At 43.8% G+C, this 16,814-nt stretch overlaps 1 protein-coding gene across 3 annotated transcripts in view; it reads right to left on the bottom strand.

Annotated features, from left to right (window-relative positions):
* The window catches only part of LGALS8 (galectin 8), a 36,592-nt gene extending 24,697 nt beyond the window's left edge, over positions 1–11,895 (bottom strand). Inside the window, exons 1-9 of one of the 3 annotated variants that reach the window (XM_069852389.1) lie at positions 11,815–11,895; positions 10,157–10,345; positions 6,285–6,373; positions 5,391–5,601; positions 4,665–4,781; positions 2,914–2,970; positions 2,809–2,835; positions 1,899–1,987; positions 125–290 (exon numbers count right to left, since the gene is read on the bottom strand). In XM_069852389.1, the coding sequence (XP_069708490.1) occupies positions 125–290; positions 1,899–1,987; positions 2,809–2,835; positions 2,914–2,970; positions 4,665–4,781; positions 5,391–5,601; positions 6,285–6,373; positions 10,157–10,195 (795 nt within the window). In that variant the 5' untranslated portion in view covers positions 10,196–10,345; positions 11,815–11,895. The remainder of the gene's footprint in view (positions 1–124; positions 291–1,898; positions 1,988–2,808; positions 2,836–2,913; positions 2,971–4,664; positions 4,782–5,390; positions 5,602–6,284; positions 6,374–10,156; positions 10,346–11,814) is intronic. The other 2 variants (XM_069852391.1, XM_069852388.1) reach the window with 2 other exon arrangements.
* Between the last annotated feature and the right edge of the window lie 4,919 nt (positions 11,896–16,814).

Genomic DNA, 16,814 nt, shown 5'->3' with positions numbered 1-16,814 from the left:
TCATGATGCTGAAATGCAGGAGGGGCACTTTCACTTAAATCTGTGTCAGTGACATGGCATTTAAGCACCACTGCCAATCCTCTTGGCAGAGTCATCAATTTGATGCTGTTTCAGTTAACCTTACCTCAAAAAACATCCCTGGGCTGAAGGGGGAATTGGTAACTTCCCTTTCTTCTTCTCCCCAGCTGCCATGAAGGTAGGAGTTGCTTACAAAATCTTTATTTTCCACTTGGGCATTCAGATGTAATGCAATGTCCTTTGAGTCACTTGATTTCAGATCTATCACAAAGCTGGAAGATAGTTTTTTTCAAGATTATTCTACCAAGGGTTTATTAACATGATACAGTAGTCATGCTGGTTATCAAGGCCTTAGCCAATACTCAGAACTACCATTCATCTGATTCATCTGAAGAACCAAGCAAGCAGTTCATACGCCTTTGCCTGTTTTGCACAAAACCTTTGCTGAAGACAGCAAATGTACAATGTGACCCAGCTAGATCTGCTTCACCGCTCATAGTTTTCTGATTGCCTCTCAGAAAGGAAATATTTAAGCCAAGTGGGCCAAGTGCTGCTCCCTGACAGCACCAGGAAGCAGCGTTCTCACAGAAACACACATTATATTCTTTCTGCCAACAAGCTGCTTAGACTCTAACAAAACTTTTGAGGATTCTCTCTGTACCTTTCAGATGGTGGGACACCAGGCATGCAAAGGGGTACTCTCTAAGCAGCATAGCTCTGCCCAGGCTGAACAAATACTCTGCAACCTATTCTTCAATCTCAGATGTTTCCACAACTCCAGGTTGCTAAAGGAGAGCTCTGGAGACAAGTCATCAGTGGGAAGAGACAACCAGATTCAAATGAATGCTTCAACCTGTGGCAAAGACCTCACTGGATTTTAAGAAACATTCCTCCTGCAAAATTAGCTCCAGCTGTCAGGTTTCTCTTCTTTGAGAAACCTCTAATTGCTTAGTCCAGAAGTGAAAAACAGCAACAGCCACCTGTCCAAGCTGAAAAGTTCTCTTTTTCACAGAGAAGAAGGAATATCTACACCTGTGTGAAAGGCATTAGATGACTTACAGACTACAAAAATCTATACATCTAAAAGCACAACCACAAAAAATAAATACTCTGCAACGCTTATACCAAACACCCAAGAGCCTTTTCACACTCAGAAGCGGCACCTTCAGCACTTGAAACGTCCTAATTAGCTGTTCAAGCCAAAAAATGGAAAAGAAATTCTAATATTTTAGCAAAATTTCCTTAGCTTCATTTTGACCAGATTGCGATCACCCTTTCTTCTCTTCCCCCTAGTCTTTAAATCATGTTGGGAAATTGTCTTCTTTGCAAACCATTGTTCCTAATATGCTATAAAAAATTTTAGCTTATACTCCTCTACCAGCTTTCACGACTTGGTTGTTGTCAGTGGGGAACCTTTCTGTTTCTCCAGTCCCAGAAAAGGCCATCCAAGCAGTATTCAGAGAAACACTGTAACCTGCAGCATTTGAGCACACCAACAACTCATTTAGCTCACTGGATTTCCACCTACTTTGCCAGTTCCCTTGCTCTTGGATCACTTCAGAATACAAGCTGTATTTGTACAGTATGTGTGCTCACACTCCTTGCACAACTAGAACCTTGAACAGACACAGTCTTGTGAAGAATGCACATCTGGTAGGGAAGGTTCTACCTTCACTTTTTATAATGGAGCTGCTCTTTCAGTCCTCTCTGACGTAGTATCCTGGGGGGTCATGAGAAAACCGCACTGCATTTTCAGATGATTCCAAGTGCAAAGTTGCAAGTGGGTGAGGATACAGTGAGGCAATGGAAAAGCCATTCTCAAGGATACCCGTTCTCAAGGACAGCTCAGTTAAACAGCAGAAAAATTCAGTAACATTTACCTCTTTGCATTTTTTTTCACTCTTCCTTTAATGGCAACTGTGTATCCTGGACAGAGTGGAGAATCAAGTCTCTCAACGTAAGAAACTCCCTGCAAGTACACCGTCAGTAAAAGTTTTTAATATAACTCTTTTTTCAGCATACAAGCTAAGCTTTACTGTGGCAGGAAGAAATCTGGCCTACAGTTGCCAATCTGCACTTACAGCTCAAGTTATTCATTCCAGTTTACGCTGGGATATCATTTACAACTACTGCAGCCACCACAAATTCTATTTGTATATATTCCTTCAACCCCCTTTACAGTCTGAGTTTGGTCCTTACTCCAGGTCAGATACTGTCCATCTCTACAGCTTTTTGCAAAAACTTGAACACTCACTCTCTTGATGCTTCAGGCTAACTGCATGCCAGCTCCAACCCGAAGGCGTGATGCTTGCATCCAGCCACCTGAAATGTGTTCAGGGTAAGCATGGATCTGCCAGCAAGGGGAAGATGTAGCCCAATACGTTAAGACATGCGTATTAACATCAGGCCTTTTGGGGTAACATGACAGCAGAACACAATTGTTATGCAGGTATTCTCTAAGGCAGAGAAAACCAAGAATGCTTATTTGAAGAAATTTTTTAATGTGATTTGGTCCTTTAAAACTTCAGGTACCTCACTTTTTATTTCTCTCCCTATGCCTGTGGATGCTGTGTTTATCTTTTGGGTATCCTGAATGGTTTAACAAACAGCCTCAATTGCACTAGCAGGAGCAAAGAGGTTTCTCTCTACAATCCCTCTCTGAGGATCGTCTCCCAGGAGATTGTCAATTCCCCTGTTCTGTGCATGGTTTTTCATGAACTGAGGTGGTTTTATTTTGGGTTTTATTTTTTTACTCTTCACATTTGCCACAAATCTACATAAGATACTTACAAATTGTGAACCATCCGGCATATCCCCCTACAAGAGAAAACAAGCAACATCAACCAGCTTATCAGACAACACGGGAGTCATTCAACCTTTTACAAACATACGTACATTTTCTGCGTTTTCCTTGGTTACTCCTAGAGATAATGGCTGAGAGCCTTGTATAGGCTGCAGAAAGAGAGATATTTAGATGTCACTGCTAACATCAAACAACTTGGACATAAGGTTGGCTTAAAACCACATAAGGATCTGTGCTGCTCTGGAGGGTGAACTGTTAACATGGAAACCTAGGGCTATGGTCAAGAAAAAGACAGCCGCATCCCTACAGACCAAGGAAAAGTCCTGAAGATCAATTGCTGAAGCCAAATTGAGATTTCTAAGACCACTTCATTACACTCTGACGCTTAATCAGAGCACTGTTAACCCCCTTAGCATCTAAGGGCACCCACTGAGCCTTCCTCACTGGGGCAGGAATACCAGCAGGGCAGGTCCAGGCAGGGGCCACTGGGATTCTAAGCAGCCCCTGCATCCCTGTGCCTTCCCATGGGAAGGATGGATGAGTAACATGGCCATGCAGAGATACAGTTCCAGCAAGCCCTGCAGCTTGTTTATTACAATACAAGCCTCCACCTTCCTCCTCAGAAGAGTATACTAGAAGCAAAGACAAAAAGGAAATAACTGCCCTTCTCCAATACTTTCATCCCAAAGGATACAGCATCAGCAACCACAGTATCAAGCAATATCCTTCTGGGTTTTGCTTGGGGAAAAAATCAACCTACAGCACCTGTTAGCCCCCAGGCTCTCCTCAGGGTCAGGCCTCCAAGACCAGCACTCACACTACTCTGAAGTAACAGAATTCTCACAACAAGACCCGAACCAAGGGATTGGGTCCATAAAAGTCTGTACGTGGGCTTCACAAACAATGAGTGACCACACAGGTCTTTAAAACTTTAACCCTGCTTCGTTTGGGTCCAAATTTCCACCTTCTATTAACTGATTTATTCACCTGCTGACCCAAGTTAGACCTGCTATCTGGCAACAAGAGATGCAAGGCTTGCCCACACTGTCATGAGGATGGGGCAGTTGAGACCTAGAAATCCTACACAGGATTACGCAGGCTGCCTTAGTGAGTGGCAGGAAGAAAGGGAAAAGGCATTCACACCTTCTATATCTCCCTGCAATTTACCACTTTCTGTTTCTGCTCTGAAAGGCTCACCCTTCCAGAGCAGAATAATCTCCCCTGCTGCACAGGCAAAAATGTTCTTCAGCTTCTCACTGTTGGTTAACTTTATCAAGCAGAGAGGGCAGCTGAGAGAAAGCACAGCACTGCTTTCAATTTAGGTTCACTGCAGTTTGGTCCAAGTGCAAATAAAGCCACAAATTCTTCGAGAAAGGACACCTCACCCTCCAGAAATAAACCTGCACCCCTACTTATCACTTCATTCAACAACACAGTCGTTTTACCACGAAAAGCAGGGCTATGGGCACAAGCAGTTCCAGCTGTGGCCAAACTTTGGCCGAACTTGTCGTTTCCAAGTCCTGAATACCGAGAGTTCAAATTGGAGCTCCTGTAATACTTCAAGTCTGATCCATTCCTAGATCTGGTATCCAGTTAGCTCTTATAGCATTCGTCCCCTTAACTTCATAAGCTGTGAACTTTGTCACCCTTTTGCCCCTAACCTCAAGAATAAAATGGAAAGACAGATATTGTCACATGAGACTCACATGTTGAAATACAGGGGGAAAAAAACCCTGCATCCTTTCACTACAAATCCTACTCTGTAGTTCAGCAAGACAAAGAAAAGGAATTGAGCAAGACAGCTGTCTACATAACTCACATTAGAAACAAAATATAAACTTACGTCAGAAATAAATTCTATAGTTTCGATCTGCACTTTGCCGTATATTCCAAGTGTATCTATTCTTTCAAGGCTAACTCTGTGGTTATAGAGCACCACATGCTTCTTGTCTACAGACACCTAAGGAGACAGGAAACAAACCAGGAAAATTGTATTAAACATGCATTTCATCAGCCATGTATCAAATGGTATGCGTGTTTGTCTGTTTTATACTAGTTTGGTATAGAACTCGGGAGTGTCCAGGATATTTCAAAGAAACTAAGGTCAGCTCATCGATCACTCAGTCTCTTTTTCCATTGCTACGAGGAAGATTTACTTGCATATTCTAAAATTTGCATTTCACACCTTTTGTTTCTATCACCTAATCATTTACCAGCGTGGTATCATCAGTCTAACAGAAACCGTTACAGAGCAAGGCAAGCACACCTCACTTATTTCCTCCAAGTTTATCCGAAGTTCAGCTGCTTGCACACAAGATCGAAAGCGTGAAGTAGCCATTAGCAGTAAGACCCCTGCCTATTCCTCCAACTTAGAAGGAAACAATATTAAATTAAAGGTCTGTTTTATTTAGCATCCCTTTAAAGCAGAGCTTCTCAACTTTTCTGTAGTTAGACTACCCCTAGGTAACAGACAAACCAAGACATCCAACTACTTACTCTAGGTATGCAAAATACCTTTTTCTTATTGCCCTGACAGCTGGCTACAGATCAAGAATCCACCCAGACTCACCTGGAATTTATCCTTTAAAATCATGATGACAATTTCAAACGACTTCCCTTTTTGAAAGGGCATCTCGTAAGTGATCTCCTCCCAGCCCCATTTTTCTTGCTCCAGTGTGTTGCAAACAATGCAGCCAGACCTTTTGAAGCGGGGGTTGAAATGAAAAGCCACATCAGCTCGAGGCTTTATGCTGCTGCCACACTGGAAATCCACCTGGAACCTAGTCACAAAAATAAGACAAATCATATTCAGCCCATCTGTCAAGAAATCACCTGAAAGTTCAATACGCTTGTGTTTTATTGTGTAGCCTCAGAACAGGCAGACAAAATGAGTGTTGTTGGGTAAGGGAAAAACTCAAACACACATTTGTCCAACTTCTACACACTTGTGAAGGTTTCCTCATGATTTATTGCAATCAATTCAAACAATTTGGTTTTATTATGTAATGGTCATAATTCATATCATGTAAACTCCTCACTTATTGTGTTCTCCACCTTCTGTCCCACCATCTTCAGTAGAACAACCAAATGAACCTTGCACAAAGCCAAGGAACAGAGCACGCAGACTGGGCACAGGCACTATTTCATACTTCAGCCTCGGATAATCTCTTTAGGAAAGAAGACATACACAACAACAAGAAAGAAAATGCCAAAAGAGGCAGAGCACAAAGAGAGAAGAGAGGATCAGTAGAAAGCAAAAAAACAGTTCATCCTCCACTTCTCATCACAAAGCTTTCATTTTGAGCTTTTCACAAAGCTCAAGCCTGTATTCACTCTGACCCTGTTACAAGGATTTAGATCAAGCCATTGTGTGCCAGCAGAAGTACGACCCCTGGTAACACTTCAGCCGTTACATTCTCGCTCACATGGTGACACTGCAAAAAAGTGACACCATAGCCACTACCTGTCTGCATCCTCAGGAACAGTCCCATGTATCACAACCAGCTCTCCAGGAATAAGGCCACCAGGTATTTCTGCAACATATGGAATTATCTAGAAGAGGGGAGAAAGAGAAGGAAAAAAAGATTCAAATAATATTTTGGGATGGAGGCAAAAAAAACCCCAAAATGACAAACCCACACTAGTTTTAAAAATCATATTCTAGCACATGAAAAGAAACACAACAAGCATTTAATTTCAAATGAATAGTAGAAAATCATTAGATGCACATCACAATGGGAAGGAAAACCCCAGCAGATTACCACCTATGAAAACAAAGCTTCTCAGATAAAATTAGAATTGCCAGCCTCCATTCCTAGCTCTCAAATGAACAGTGGTAATAGTTTACTGCCCTCACTTTTAATAGAGTATCAGGAGGATACACTTCAAACTAAGTCACTGCCATGGGCTCACAATTACTGGCCCTTTGATGGTACCAGGAGGCACCTTCCTACTTCTGACCCCAAATCACAGCAGCTGCCTTTTTGCTTGTTCTTACTCCACTTTGGAAAGCAGTGATGGGAAAAGAAAAGACAATGTCACAGAGTGTCTTCTCAGTAAAAACTATATGACAAACAAAAAATATCCCCTTATCCTGATGAGCCAACAACCGCGAGGTGCACTGGAACAGCTCTGTTCAGGGGTCCCAGTCCCTGTGGCCTCTACAGTTTGCAGTCTGGCTCAACACCTGCTTATTGTTAATTCCATATCAATAGCTGGAGAAGGCAACACATGCACACTTTGCTAAATTGAAATGGCAACATGGTAGGAGCTGTTAAACCATATAAGGGAACATATCAGTTAAAATAAAAGCCCCAGACAGCCAGCACAACGCCCTGGCAAAGGCTCTGGCACACTGACAGCAGCCCTACCTTGACCATTAGCTGGTGCACCCAGCATTTCAGGGAGGGAAGGGAAGCACCTCAACAGAAAACCGTGGCAGTTCACAGGAGACTGACCTGAAAGCCAAGTGATCTGCATCTCATTCCATGTGCTTTAGATTGAGAAAGGAGGTAAACATTGCATTTGCTCTGTTTAACAGACAAAAATTTCTGCCAAGGTTGTCACCCATCACCTCCTTATTTTCCATATACTTCAGTAGTTTCCAGGAGGATCTGCTCCATGATCTTGCCAGGCACAAAGTTGAGACTGACTGGCCTGTAGATCCCTTGGCCTTCCTTTTTATAACTGGGAGTTGTTTCCCCTTTTCCAGTCTGTGCGAACTTCACCAGACTGCCACACCTTCTCAAATATAAAGGACAGTGGCTTAGGAACTTCATCCACCAGTTCCCTCAGGACCCAAGGATGCATCTCATCAAGTCCCATGGATTTGTGCACCTTCAGGTTCTTTGGACGGTCTCAAACCTTATCCTCTCTTACAGTGAGTGGTTCTTCATTCTCCCAGTTCCTGCCTTTGCCTTCTGCGACTTGAGTGGTGTGGTTCACCAGCCCTTGCCAGTGAAGACTAAGGCAGAAAGGTCATTGAGTACCCCAGCCTTCTCCATATCCTGGGTAATCAGGTCTCTCATTTCTTTCTGGAAAGTTCCCACATTCTCCCTAGTTTTATATTCCCTGATGTACCTATAGAAGCTTTTCTTGTCCTTGACATTCTTGGCTAGATTTAATTCTATCTGGGCTTTAGCTTTTCTCACCTGGTCCCTGGCTGCTCAGACAGATTCCCTGTATTCCTCTCAGGCTACTTCTCCTTGCTTCCACTGTTTGTAGGCTTTCTTTTAGTATTTAAGTTTGTCCAGGATTTCCTTGTTCATCCATATAGGCCTCCTGGCCATTTTACCTGACTTCCTCTTTGTTGGGATGCATCACTTCTGAGCTTGGAGGAGGTGAATCCTTGAATTTTAATCATCTTTCTTGGGCTCTTCTTCCCTCCAGAGCTTTATCCCATGGTATTCTACCAAGCAGGTCCCTGAAGATGCCAAAGCCTGCTCTCCTGAAGGCCAGGGTTAGTGAGATTGCTGCATGCCCTCCTAGCTGCCCTAAGGATCTTGAACTCCACCAGTTCATGGTCACTGCAGCCAAGGCTTTCCTTGAGCCTCACATTCCCCAGAAGCCCTTCTTTGTTGGTGGAAATGAGGTCCAGCATAGCATCTCTCCTCATTGGCTCTTCTGTTACTTGGAGAAGGAAGTTATCATCAAGACATTCCAGGAACCGCCTGGATTGCTTGTGCCCTCTTGGGTTGCCCCTCCAACAGATACTGGAGTGGCTGAAGTCCCAAAAAAAGGACCAGGGCTTATGAAAGCGAGGCTGTGCCTATCCATCTATAGAGGACCTCATCTGCTTGCTCTACCTGGTCTGGTGGCCTGTAGCAGACCCCCACTATAATGTCACCTGTCCCCGCCTTCCCTTTAATCCTTACCCACAGGCTCTTGGTCAGCTCCTCATCCATCCCCAGGTGAAGTTCCATGCACTCCAGCTGGTCATTAACATAGAGGGCAACATCCCCTCCTTATTTCCCCTGCCTGTCCTTCCTAAAGAGCCAGTGTCCCTTCAACCCAACACTCCAATCACAGTATCTATCCCACCATGATGTCAATGAGATTATAGCCCTGCAGGCAGGCACACATCTCTGACTCCTCTCGTTTGTTGTCCATGCTACGTGCACTTCCATGGAAGCACTTGAGCTGGGCCCCTGATGAAGTTGTCTTACTAGCAGGAGATCCTTTGTATTTCTCTTCAGGTACTCTCCTGCTGACCTGTGTTCCTTCTCCAAGGTCTGGGCATCTACTGCTAGCACTGGCATCAAACTGGGATGGATTTAGGTTCCCCTTCCCCAGCAACTTTAGTTTAAAGTCCTCTTCACAAGCCTGGCAAGCCTATAACCAAAGACGTTCTTCCTCTTTTCTGACCAAGGGACTCCATCAGCCTCCAGTAGACCAAGTTTCTCAAAGCGAGTCCCTTGGTCTAAGTAACCAAACCCCTGACTAGCATCAGTCCTGCAGCCATTTGCCAGACTTGACTGGCCTTATCAAATCCCATCTGTTTGACTGAGAGGAAAAAATTACTTGACCTCCAGAGCCCCTTACTGCTGCTCCCAGGGTTCTGTTACCCCTCTTGATATCCCTCAGACTGCCCCTGACTATATCATGCAAGTCTTCCCTACAAAAGAGGATTTATTGTAAGGTAGCCTATCAACTACTGAAAAAGAGTCCGAGTTTAATTGTTCAGATTGAAGTTGCAAGCAGCACAAGAAAAAACATTTAATGAGGGCTGCCAGGCATCACCTGTGTTCTCAGAGAATTAGGAGTTAAAACACTGCTTATTCTACTTTTCCCTTCAATTCAGCACATTCTGAAAAAATGCCAGACATCCACATAAGATGTGTATGAAAAAGAATAACCCTTCAAGGCTGGGAGAACTTCTGTCCTGTTCTGGAAGTCCCGTGCATTAAATGTCTATTCACATAGAAACAATTTCTAAACACCATCAGGTAAAAAGTGAGGAGAGGAAATGGCCTCACGCTGCACCAGGGGAAGGTTTAGACTGGATATTAGGAAAAGTTTCTTCACCAAAAGAGTGGTGAAGCAGTGGCACAGACTACCCAGGGAAAGTTGCGAAGTATCCTTCCCTGGAGGCGTTCAAAAAATCTATAGACGTGACACTGCTGTGATGTGGTTTAGTAGGCACACTGGTGTTGGGCTGATGGTTGGACTGGATGATCTTAGAGGCCTTTTCCAACCTTAATGATGCTATGATTCTACACAAAGAGCTCTCAGTAACGTCCTCTTGCTATGCGAAACAGCACAAGTACTAACTATTGACATATAACAGCAAAGTCCCGTTTCCCCAGAAAGAAGGTGTTGAAATGACAGAGGAGTTACCGGGTTATTAATTGTCTTCTTCAGTGCATTCAAGGACATCTTCTTCCCTTCTCCAGTCTAACTTTGACAGTTCTGTGTGACCTCTGCTGGAGTGTATTTAAAGATCTTCCTGGTTAGGCAGCACCATGTGACCTCTGCTGGAGTGTATTTAAAGATCTCCCTGGTCTGGCAGCACCAAAGCAGGGATCCCTTTGAAAAAACAAAACTTTCAATTAGAAAGAAACAAAGGGACACTACGTGAAGTGAAATCCTCAATGGGTAATTTTAAACAGCACCAGAAATGATGCAAACAACTTGCCTTATCAAGAAGTTCCCTGGAGTTTTGAAATACGAAAACTAAAGGTTTGCTTAAAGAAATAAGGTGCCACTCTAAGAAGGGACAGCGCACACAAGCACACAATGGCAGCAGCAGCTTCCTGAGACAGACTCCCACATCAAAATCATCATTGTACAGGGGAACGCTGATAACTCGGGGCCCCTCAGCTGGGCCCTGAGAGCTCCCCAGTTGCAGCTGATCCCTGTGCACACACAGGAAAAGGACACACAATACAAAAGCAGTTTCTCCAAGACAAATGCCCATTCCTGTTTCGGTTTAGCCACACTTCCTGTGCTACCCCTAGATTTTCCAAGGCAGGCAAGCCCTAGGGGCTGAACTTGCTTCTTCCAGTTTTATCTTAGGTAAAGTTAAGAGACACTTGGCAAAGACACTGCAGGGAAGCAAAGGGTGGTTTATGTTTCTTTCTCCAACACGTAAAATACATGAACCTTGGTTCAACCTCCTTTCAGGCAGTTCTATAAAGAGCAATAAGATCTCCTCTCAGCCGTCTTTTCTCCAGGCTAAAACATCAACAACGCTCAGGACAGATCCCACCACGAAACCCCAGTTCCTCCAGCCTTGACTCCAGCAGTAGCTCTGCCTTAGCTCCTCCCTGGCTCCAGCCCTGGCTCCACCTTAGCTCCAGCCCTGGCTCCTCGTTTTTCCCAGAAATCATATGAATGCGGACCCTGGAAGAGGCCCGACTATCAGTTTCAGCAGATCAGCTGGCACTAGGGCAAATGTTCTTTTGTTTGGTTATTGGGTTCTTTATTGAAAAGGGCACAATAAAGGAGGGAAAGCTGCATTCAGGCCCCGTTTGACAACACAGGAGATGGGCATGGAACTGCCAGGCTGCCCTGGACACAGTACTCCAAATCTCAAGCCTGCAGCACTTTAAGTTAAGGTTTCCTGACTGTACTTTCAGGGTAGAAAAAGGTACGTACATTTTTCTGTTATTGCACACATCACAAGACAGCTGAAAAACTCTTCAATCAAAAAACAATAAACAGTGAGGCCAGCCAGCAGCTATTACAATATTCCACTGCAAGAGGCAGGAAATGGAGGATACTTCAGGTTAGACTTCATAATCAAAGCTACATTTTACACCACAGCAAGCAAAATACTTCCAGGCTACCTTCAGGCACCCAAAGCCCACGACAGCAGCATCATGCCCCAGCTGCGAGCCCAGCGCTGCATCCCACCAAAAGGACACCACACCAGCCACACCACAAAACCTCCATCGCTCCAGCTTTCACTCCAGCCCCATGGATCGCCACCCAACCCTGCCCTCCAGGGAGGGCCCCACAGGGCTTTGGGACAGGGGTCTTCTTGCTATTTTTACCTCTGTCGCAGGGTGCTCTGTCCGCACTGGGCAACATGAGGCAGCGATCGCCATCAACTGTGTGCAGCTGGACAGGAGCTGGGACAGGATGCATTTCCCACTTACACGCATGTGCATAAATTTTCCCAGAAATCACATGCATTTTGTATTACTTTTCAAGGACTGATTTCACAACAGTGAAATCTCTTCCTCATTTGGAGCCGGCTCCAGCCCTGCCTGACCTTGCCTTTGAGACAGGGAGAGGCTGCAGAGGTGCTCACGGCAGACACGTCTGTTCAGCACAGATCACACTGCACACGAGGCGTTATCGTCCCCAAGGGATAAACAAACATCTGGAAAAACGCCGTCTGAAAGAAAACACCCTCTCAGAGGGACATTCTGGCTTTCAAAAAACACGATTATAGAGGAAACTTAACTCTACTTTAGCTGTAATCCAAAATATTCCCCTTTTTGTAATAGCAACTGCTTCTTGTATCTCAGACCACCTCCTCCTGGGGCAGGGGGTGCCGCGTTACCTGGGGTGGCTTGGCGGACCCCGCAGGTGCGTTCAAGGTGACCCAGGGAGGAGGGCTGTGCAGGGACCACACTGTTTCTCATCCTGATCCCAAGCCTTGTCTGGGAGCTGTCTGGGAGAACTGCAGGGCACAGGACAAGCCGTGCCATGGGCCTGTGGCCCACAGCGCTGGCATGTGCCCTGTGGGCTTGGATTCACCAGCACTGAAGCAACAACTCAGTCACAAAGTCAATTTGGCTCCTTAACGCTACCACAAGCTTCCCCTGCAAACTCTTCACTTCATCAGTGCTTTGTGTTCCCTCTGTAGGTCCCTTGCTACAGCCTAACTCCAATCTCCTCCTACCAAACCCCATCTTCTGTGACCAGACAGCTTTCAAAGCTAAGTCATTTGTTGCTACAGGACTGTGGAGTTCCCAAAATCTGGGAATCTTATACTTACCTCCAATCTTATTCCCATGGCCCCAAGGCTGTCCTTCCATCCTCCCGTTCTCTAACAGGCTGCACTCAGTGTTGTTTTGGCAATTTTAGCCTAGAAAGCAGTTAGGGCAATGAAGTCCTGAGTAGTTTTACAACTCATAATGTGTATCAACAACAGGCTTAGAGAAGGACTAGTTAAAGCTCCCCCTGTTAATATGCTGGATGGGGGAAAAGATGGATACAAAAATAACAGTTGCAATAGAAAAGGCCCACAAAATTAAATCCATCACATCCTGTTCAATTACAGGCAATACAGTATTTCTTTGCCTCACAGGAAGCAGTGCACGTGGCTATAGCAAAGTTAGAATGGAACTCAGCTCCTCTTGTTACAAAGACCATCTCATCATCACAGAATCACAGAATGGTTTGGGTTGGAATAGACCATAAAGATCACCCAGTTCCAACCTCCTTGCCACGGGCAAGGGCACCCTTCACTAGATCAGTTTGCTCAGAGCCTCATCCAACCTGATCTTCATCGCCTCCAGGGACGGGGTATCCATGAGTTCTCTGGACAACCTGTTCCAGTGCCTCACCATCCTCAAGACACAGAAAGTGTCTTCCTAATATCTAATCTAAATCTTCCCCCTTTCATCTTAAAACCATCATCCCGAGCCCCATCACTCTTAGCTAGATAATAACCAGTCTCCTATTCTGCAATTAACCAGCACAATAAAAACCCAAACCCATACCAAGTCATATCTGCTTGCTGAAGTGCTGCCAGTAGTTATACAATAGCTGATTCAAAGGGCAAATCAATGCAGTTGTAGCAGATTTGAAGGATTAATTCACAGAAAGGTTGGATAGTGTTTCTTTTGAGAACTGCAGAAATTATCTATTCAGATTGAAGAGCAGCAAAGCGGATTGCTTGGGGAAAGATACCTTAGAATCATGCAGGGTTTCAAGAATGATTGTAGTTGGGTGAAAGCAGAAAGCCTGCTCTTCCATTGTTCTACAAAATTCCACTGCAGTCTTTAAAAGCAGAATACAGAAAAGGTCCTGGAGCCTGAAATATCACTTAGTTTTCCTTTGAAGCTATTTTTCCAGGCATTCTAGTTTAAAGAGCAGAATGTTTTGATAAAACGAGACTGATAGAAGTACATTAAATGCCTTAACTTCTCAGCATTAGAAAGCAACCTTAGAGCAGGTTTGAAAGTTTGGGTCAAACACCAAAAAGATGCCGAAGAGCTGAAATGAAGAAGGAGGTGCAGTAAGTGAAGTGTTTCTAGAAGAATCACAGAAAATAAAGTTACTACTACCTCTGCCACAGTGCTCTTCTAGGAAATCACAATGCACACAAGTCAATTTTATTATAGCAATTCTATTATAACAATTCATGACTAAATAAGGGTTTGGTAGTGGCTGGGGATAAGATACTGTTTGTGGAAACCTATTAAACAAGAACACATAGTCAAACATCCATGCATAGACCAGAGTTTTATGCAGGCAAGAAATTTGTAATTAAAAAACAAAATATAGGAAGATATTAGTAGCAAGCATGAAGTTTAGAATATAGCACACATAACACAAAGATCTTACCCAATGGTGTCCCAACTGGACAGGAGGAGATGGGGTCCAACCCGTTGGCTGATCTCAGATTGTTTTGATTAAGTCTGCACTCAAAACTTTCCCTTTGCACCTTTAGGGTGGAGTTTTTGGGGCAGCTTGAGTGACTAAAGTCATATCATTAGACTCTCCTGACCGGTGTAGGGAAAGTCCTCCCTTCAGGTGCCAAAATCTAACTGTGCAAGCCCAGTAGGAGTGGTTTGGGAGTGGTAGGATGAGAACTGAGGCAAGTACACAGTACAATACACTCAGCTTCTGACTATCAGCCATCTAGGACCTTCTGAGCTAGAAGGTACAATTGCACCATCTTACTGAATAAGCGGGCCATGAATTCACCCAATTCATTTTTAGGTCAATGACACTCTTTTGGGCCTCTACAACAATCCACAGCAGCATGCTGTATATTTGAATGAATCACTGTCTGAATATCCTGAAAAAAAAATCCTTTCTGGAACCAGAAGCTTCTCCCCACTATACATGCTGCTTATATAGTAATGCACCACTACAACCATTCAGTATTAATAACCTCAGTGGCTCTCCGCAGCTCCTATCAAGAGTCCCTAACAGGCTGATAACAGATCATAAATGTGGATTTTGACAAGTATGTTTGCCCTCACCCAGAGCTGCTGGATACAATCAAAGTAGGCTACTAAGTGCCCATAAAAAACCTGCCCAGCAGAAGTCACTCTCAGCTAATCTTTTTTTCTATTGTGTGGTACCAGAGTAACTGTAATTTCTTCCTCTAATTAATACAGTACTATAGGCCACAGCAGTAAAGATTCTAGCACACGGTTCTGTTCAGCAATTCCATGTGTAAGGACTTCCTATGATGATCTGTAAAGACTGACATTGTTGTGTCTTCCGCAGCTTTAGTGGAGTTGTTTGTGCATTACAACATTTTCTGATGAAAATTATTCCCTGAGCTTCTTTGAAAGGCTTAGATTTGAACTTGACATCAGCCACCACTTCTTGACACACCATCATTACAATTTCAGCTGACAGCCCAGCTAGTTCAGCTGTTATTTAGTTACAAGTTAACCAGTGGCCTTCTGTAACTTGGTATGTCAATAATTAGCTTCAGTGACCATTCAGATCTTTCATTTTTCAGTTTAAAGCCTAAATACCCAATCTTACAAATTACAAGAACAACACAAAAAGTGTCTCTTTTATAGGCTTACCCATTCAAAAGTTTAAAATACTACTGCTATTTCAGAAACTAGTAATTAGTCTATTTTTTTGATGCAATCCCTCATTTTAAAAGCAAAATGTTGCAGGGAACCGTAAGAGCAAACAAGACAAAGATTAGATATGACAGCCAAAGGACAAATGAGTTACAGAGAAGTCACTGGTCCTTTTGAAAAGCCATTATAGGCCACATAAACCTTAAGACATACACTTTCTTTTTTAAATCGGTGACACAATGCCCTAGGATTCTGAAAGTAGTCAGGATACTTCTTCACTTGCACTGCAACAGACACTAGAGCAAACCTGTGCCATTGCCGGCCCTGTCTACCAACACATAAGATGATTGTGCCGTGGTCTACAAGCATACTACAAACATAGTATCTCAGACCCTACCTATCTAGGGAGATAAAAGCCAAGAAACATCAAACATTTGTGCAAAACAAACAACTGCGTGATGTTCTCCAAACCTGAGACTGCGACCAAACCCAAGGTCCTCAGGACTACACTTCCACGCCTTAGCTACACCACCATCCTCACTGCAGTTGCCCCTGTATCTACCTGTTGGGTGCCTGCAGCTATCGATGGGCTCGCTTGCTCTCAGCGCTGCTGCATTTTCAAGGGAGAAAGGAGACGGCTGTAGTATCACCTCTCACCACGAGATGGTAGGTGTTTTCTAAAGGTTAGAGAGGAATAGGCTTTTAATAGGGACAAAAGGAAATAGGGATCAAAAAAGCTCACGGACTATTTATGAACAGAACATGAAAGAACTGCAGTTTGAGAGGATTGGGGGAGGCTCACATACGCTGGCACAAACATGAAAAGAAACGCTCAGCTTAGACTTTAGTTATTATTACTAGTGTAAGGCTTTGGGTGCCCCTCTCTTATTCTTAACCTGACTCTGCGAAGTAATGTCTTAGTCGTCTCAATGTGTTTTATGCCATCAACAACATTAAATTTTGGTTATTTTTGAAGACAAAAAACATGCCCAAATTAAATACTACATACTTTCAAACTCATAATAAAGAAAAGCACCTTTATGTGGATACCTAAAGTTGCACATCTATCTCATGCTGTACAGAGATACACAGAACACATTAATTCCCCAAGTTCTTTGTGCATCTGGTCTTCTTCCTGGATTTTCTACAAAAACAGTTGAAAGACACAGCTGTCAATAACCAAGATTTTCAGCCAAGGAAACTATTTCTGTACATACATCAGATGAAAGAGAATGTCAACACACAGACACTACTTCTCACTAAAT

This window comes from Phaenicophaeus curvirostris, chromosome 2 (assembly GCF_032191515.1).
Source record: "Phaenicophaeus curvirostris isolate KB17595 chromosome 2, BPBGC_Pcur_1.0, whole genome shotgun sequence".
In the NCBI taxonomy this organism is placed as follows: domain Eukaryota; kingdom Metazoa; phylum Chordata; class Aves; order Cuculiformes; family Cuculidae; genus Phaenicophaeus; species Phaenicophaeus curvirostris.
This window is presented reverse-complemented; position numbering and strand designations above follow the sequence as displayed.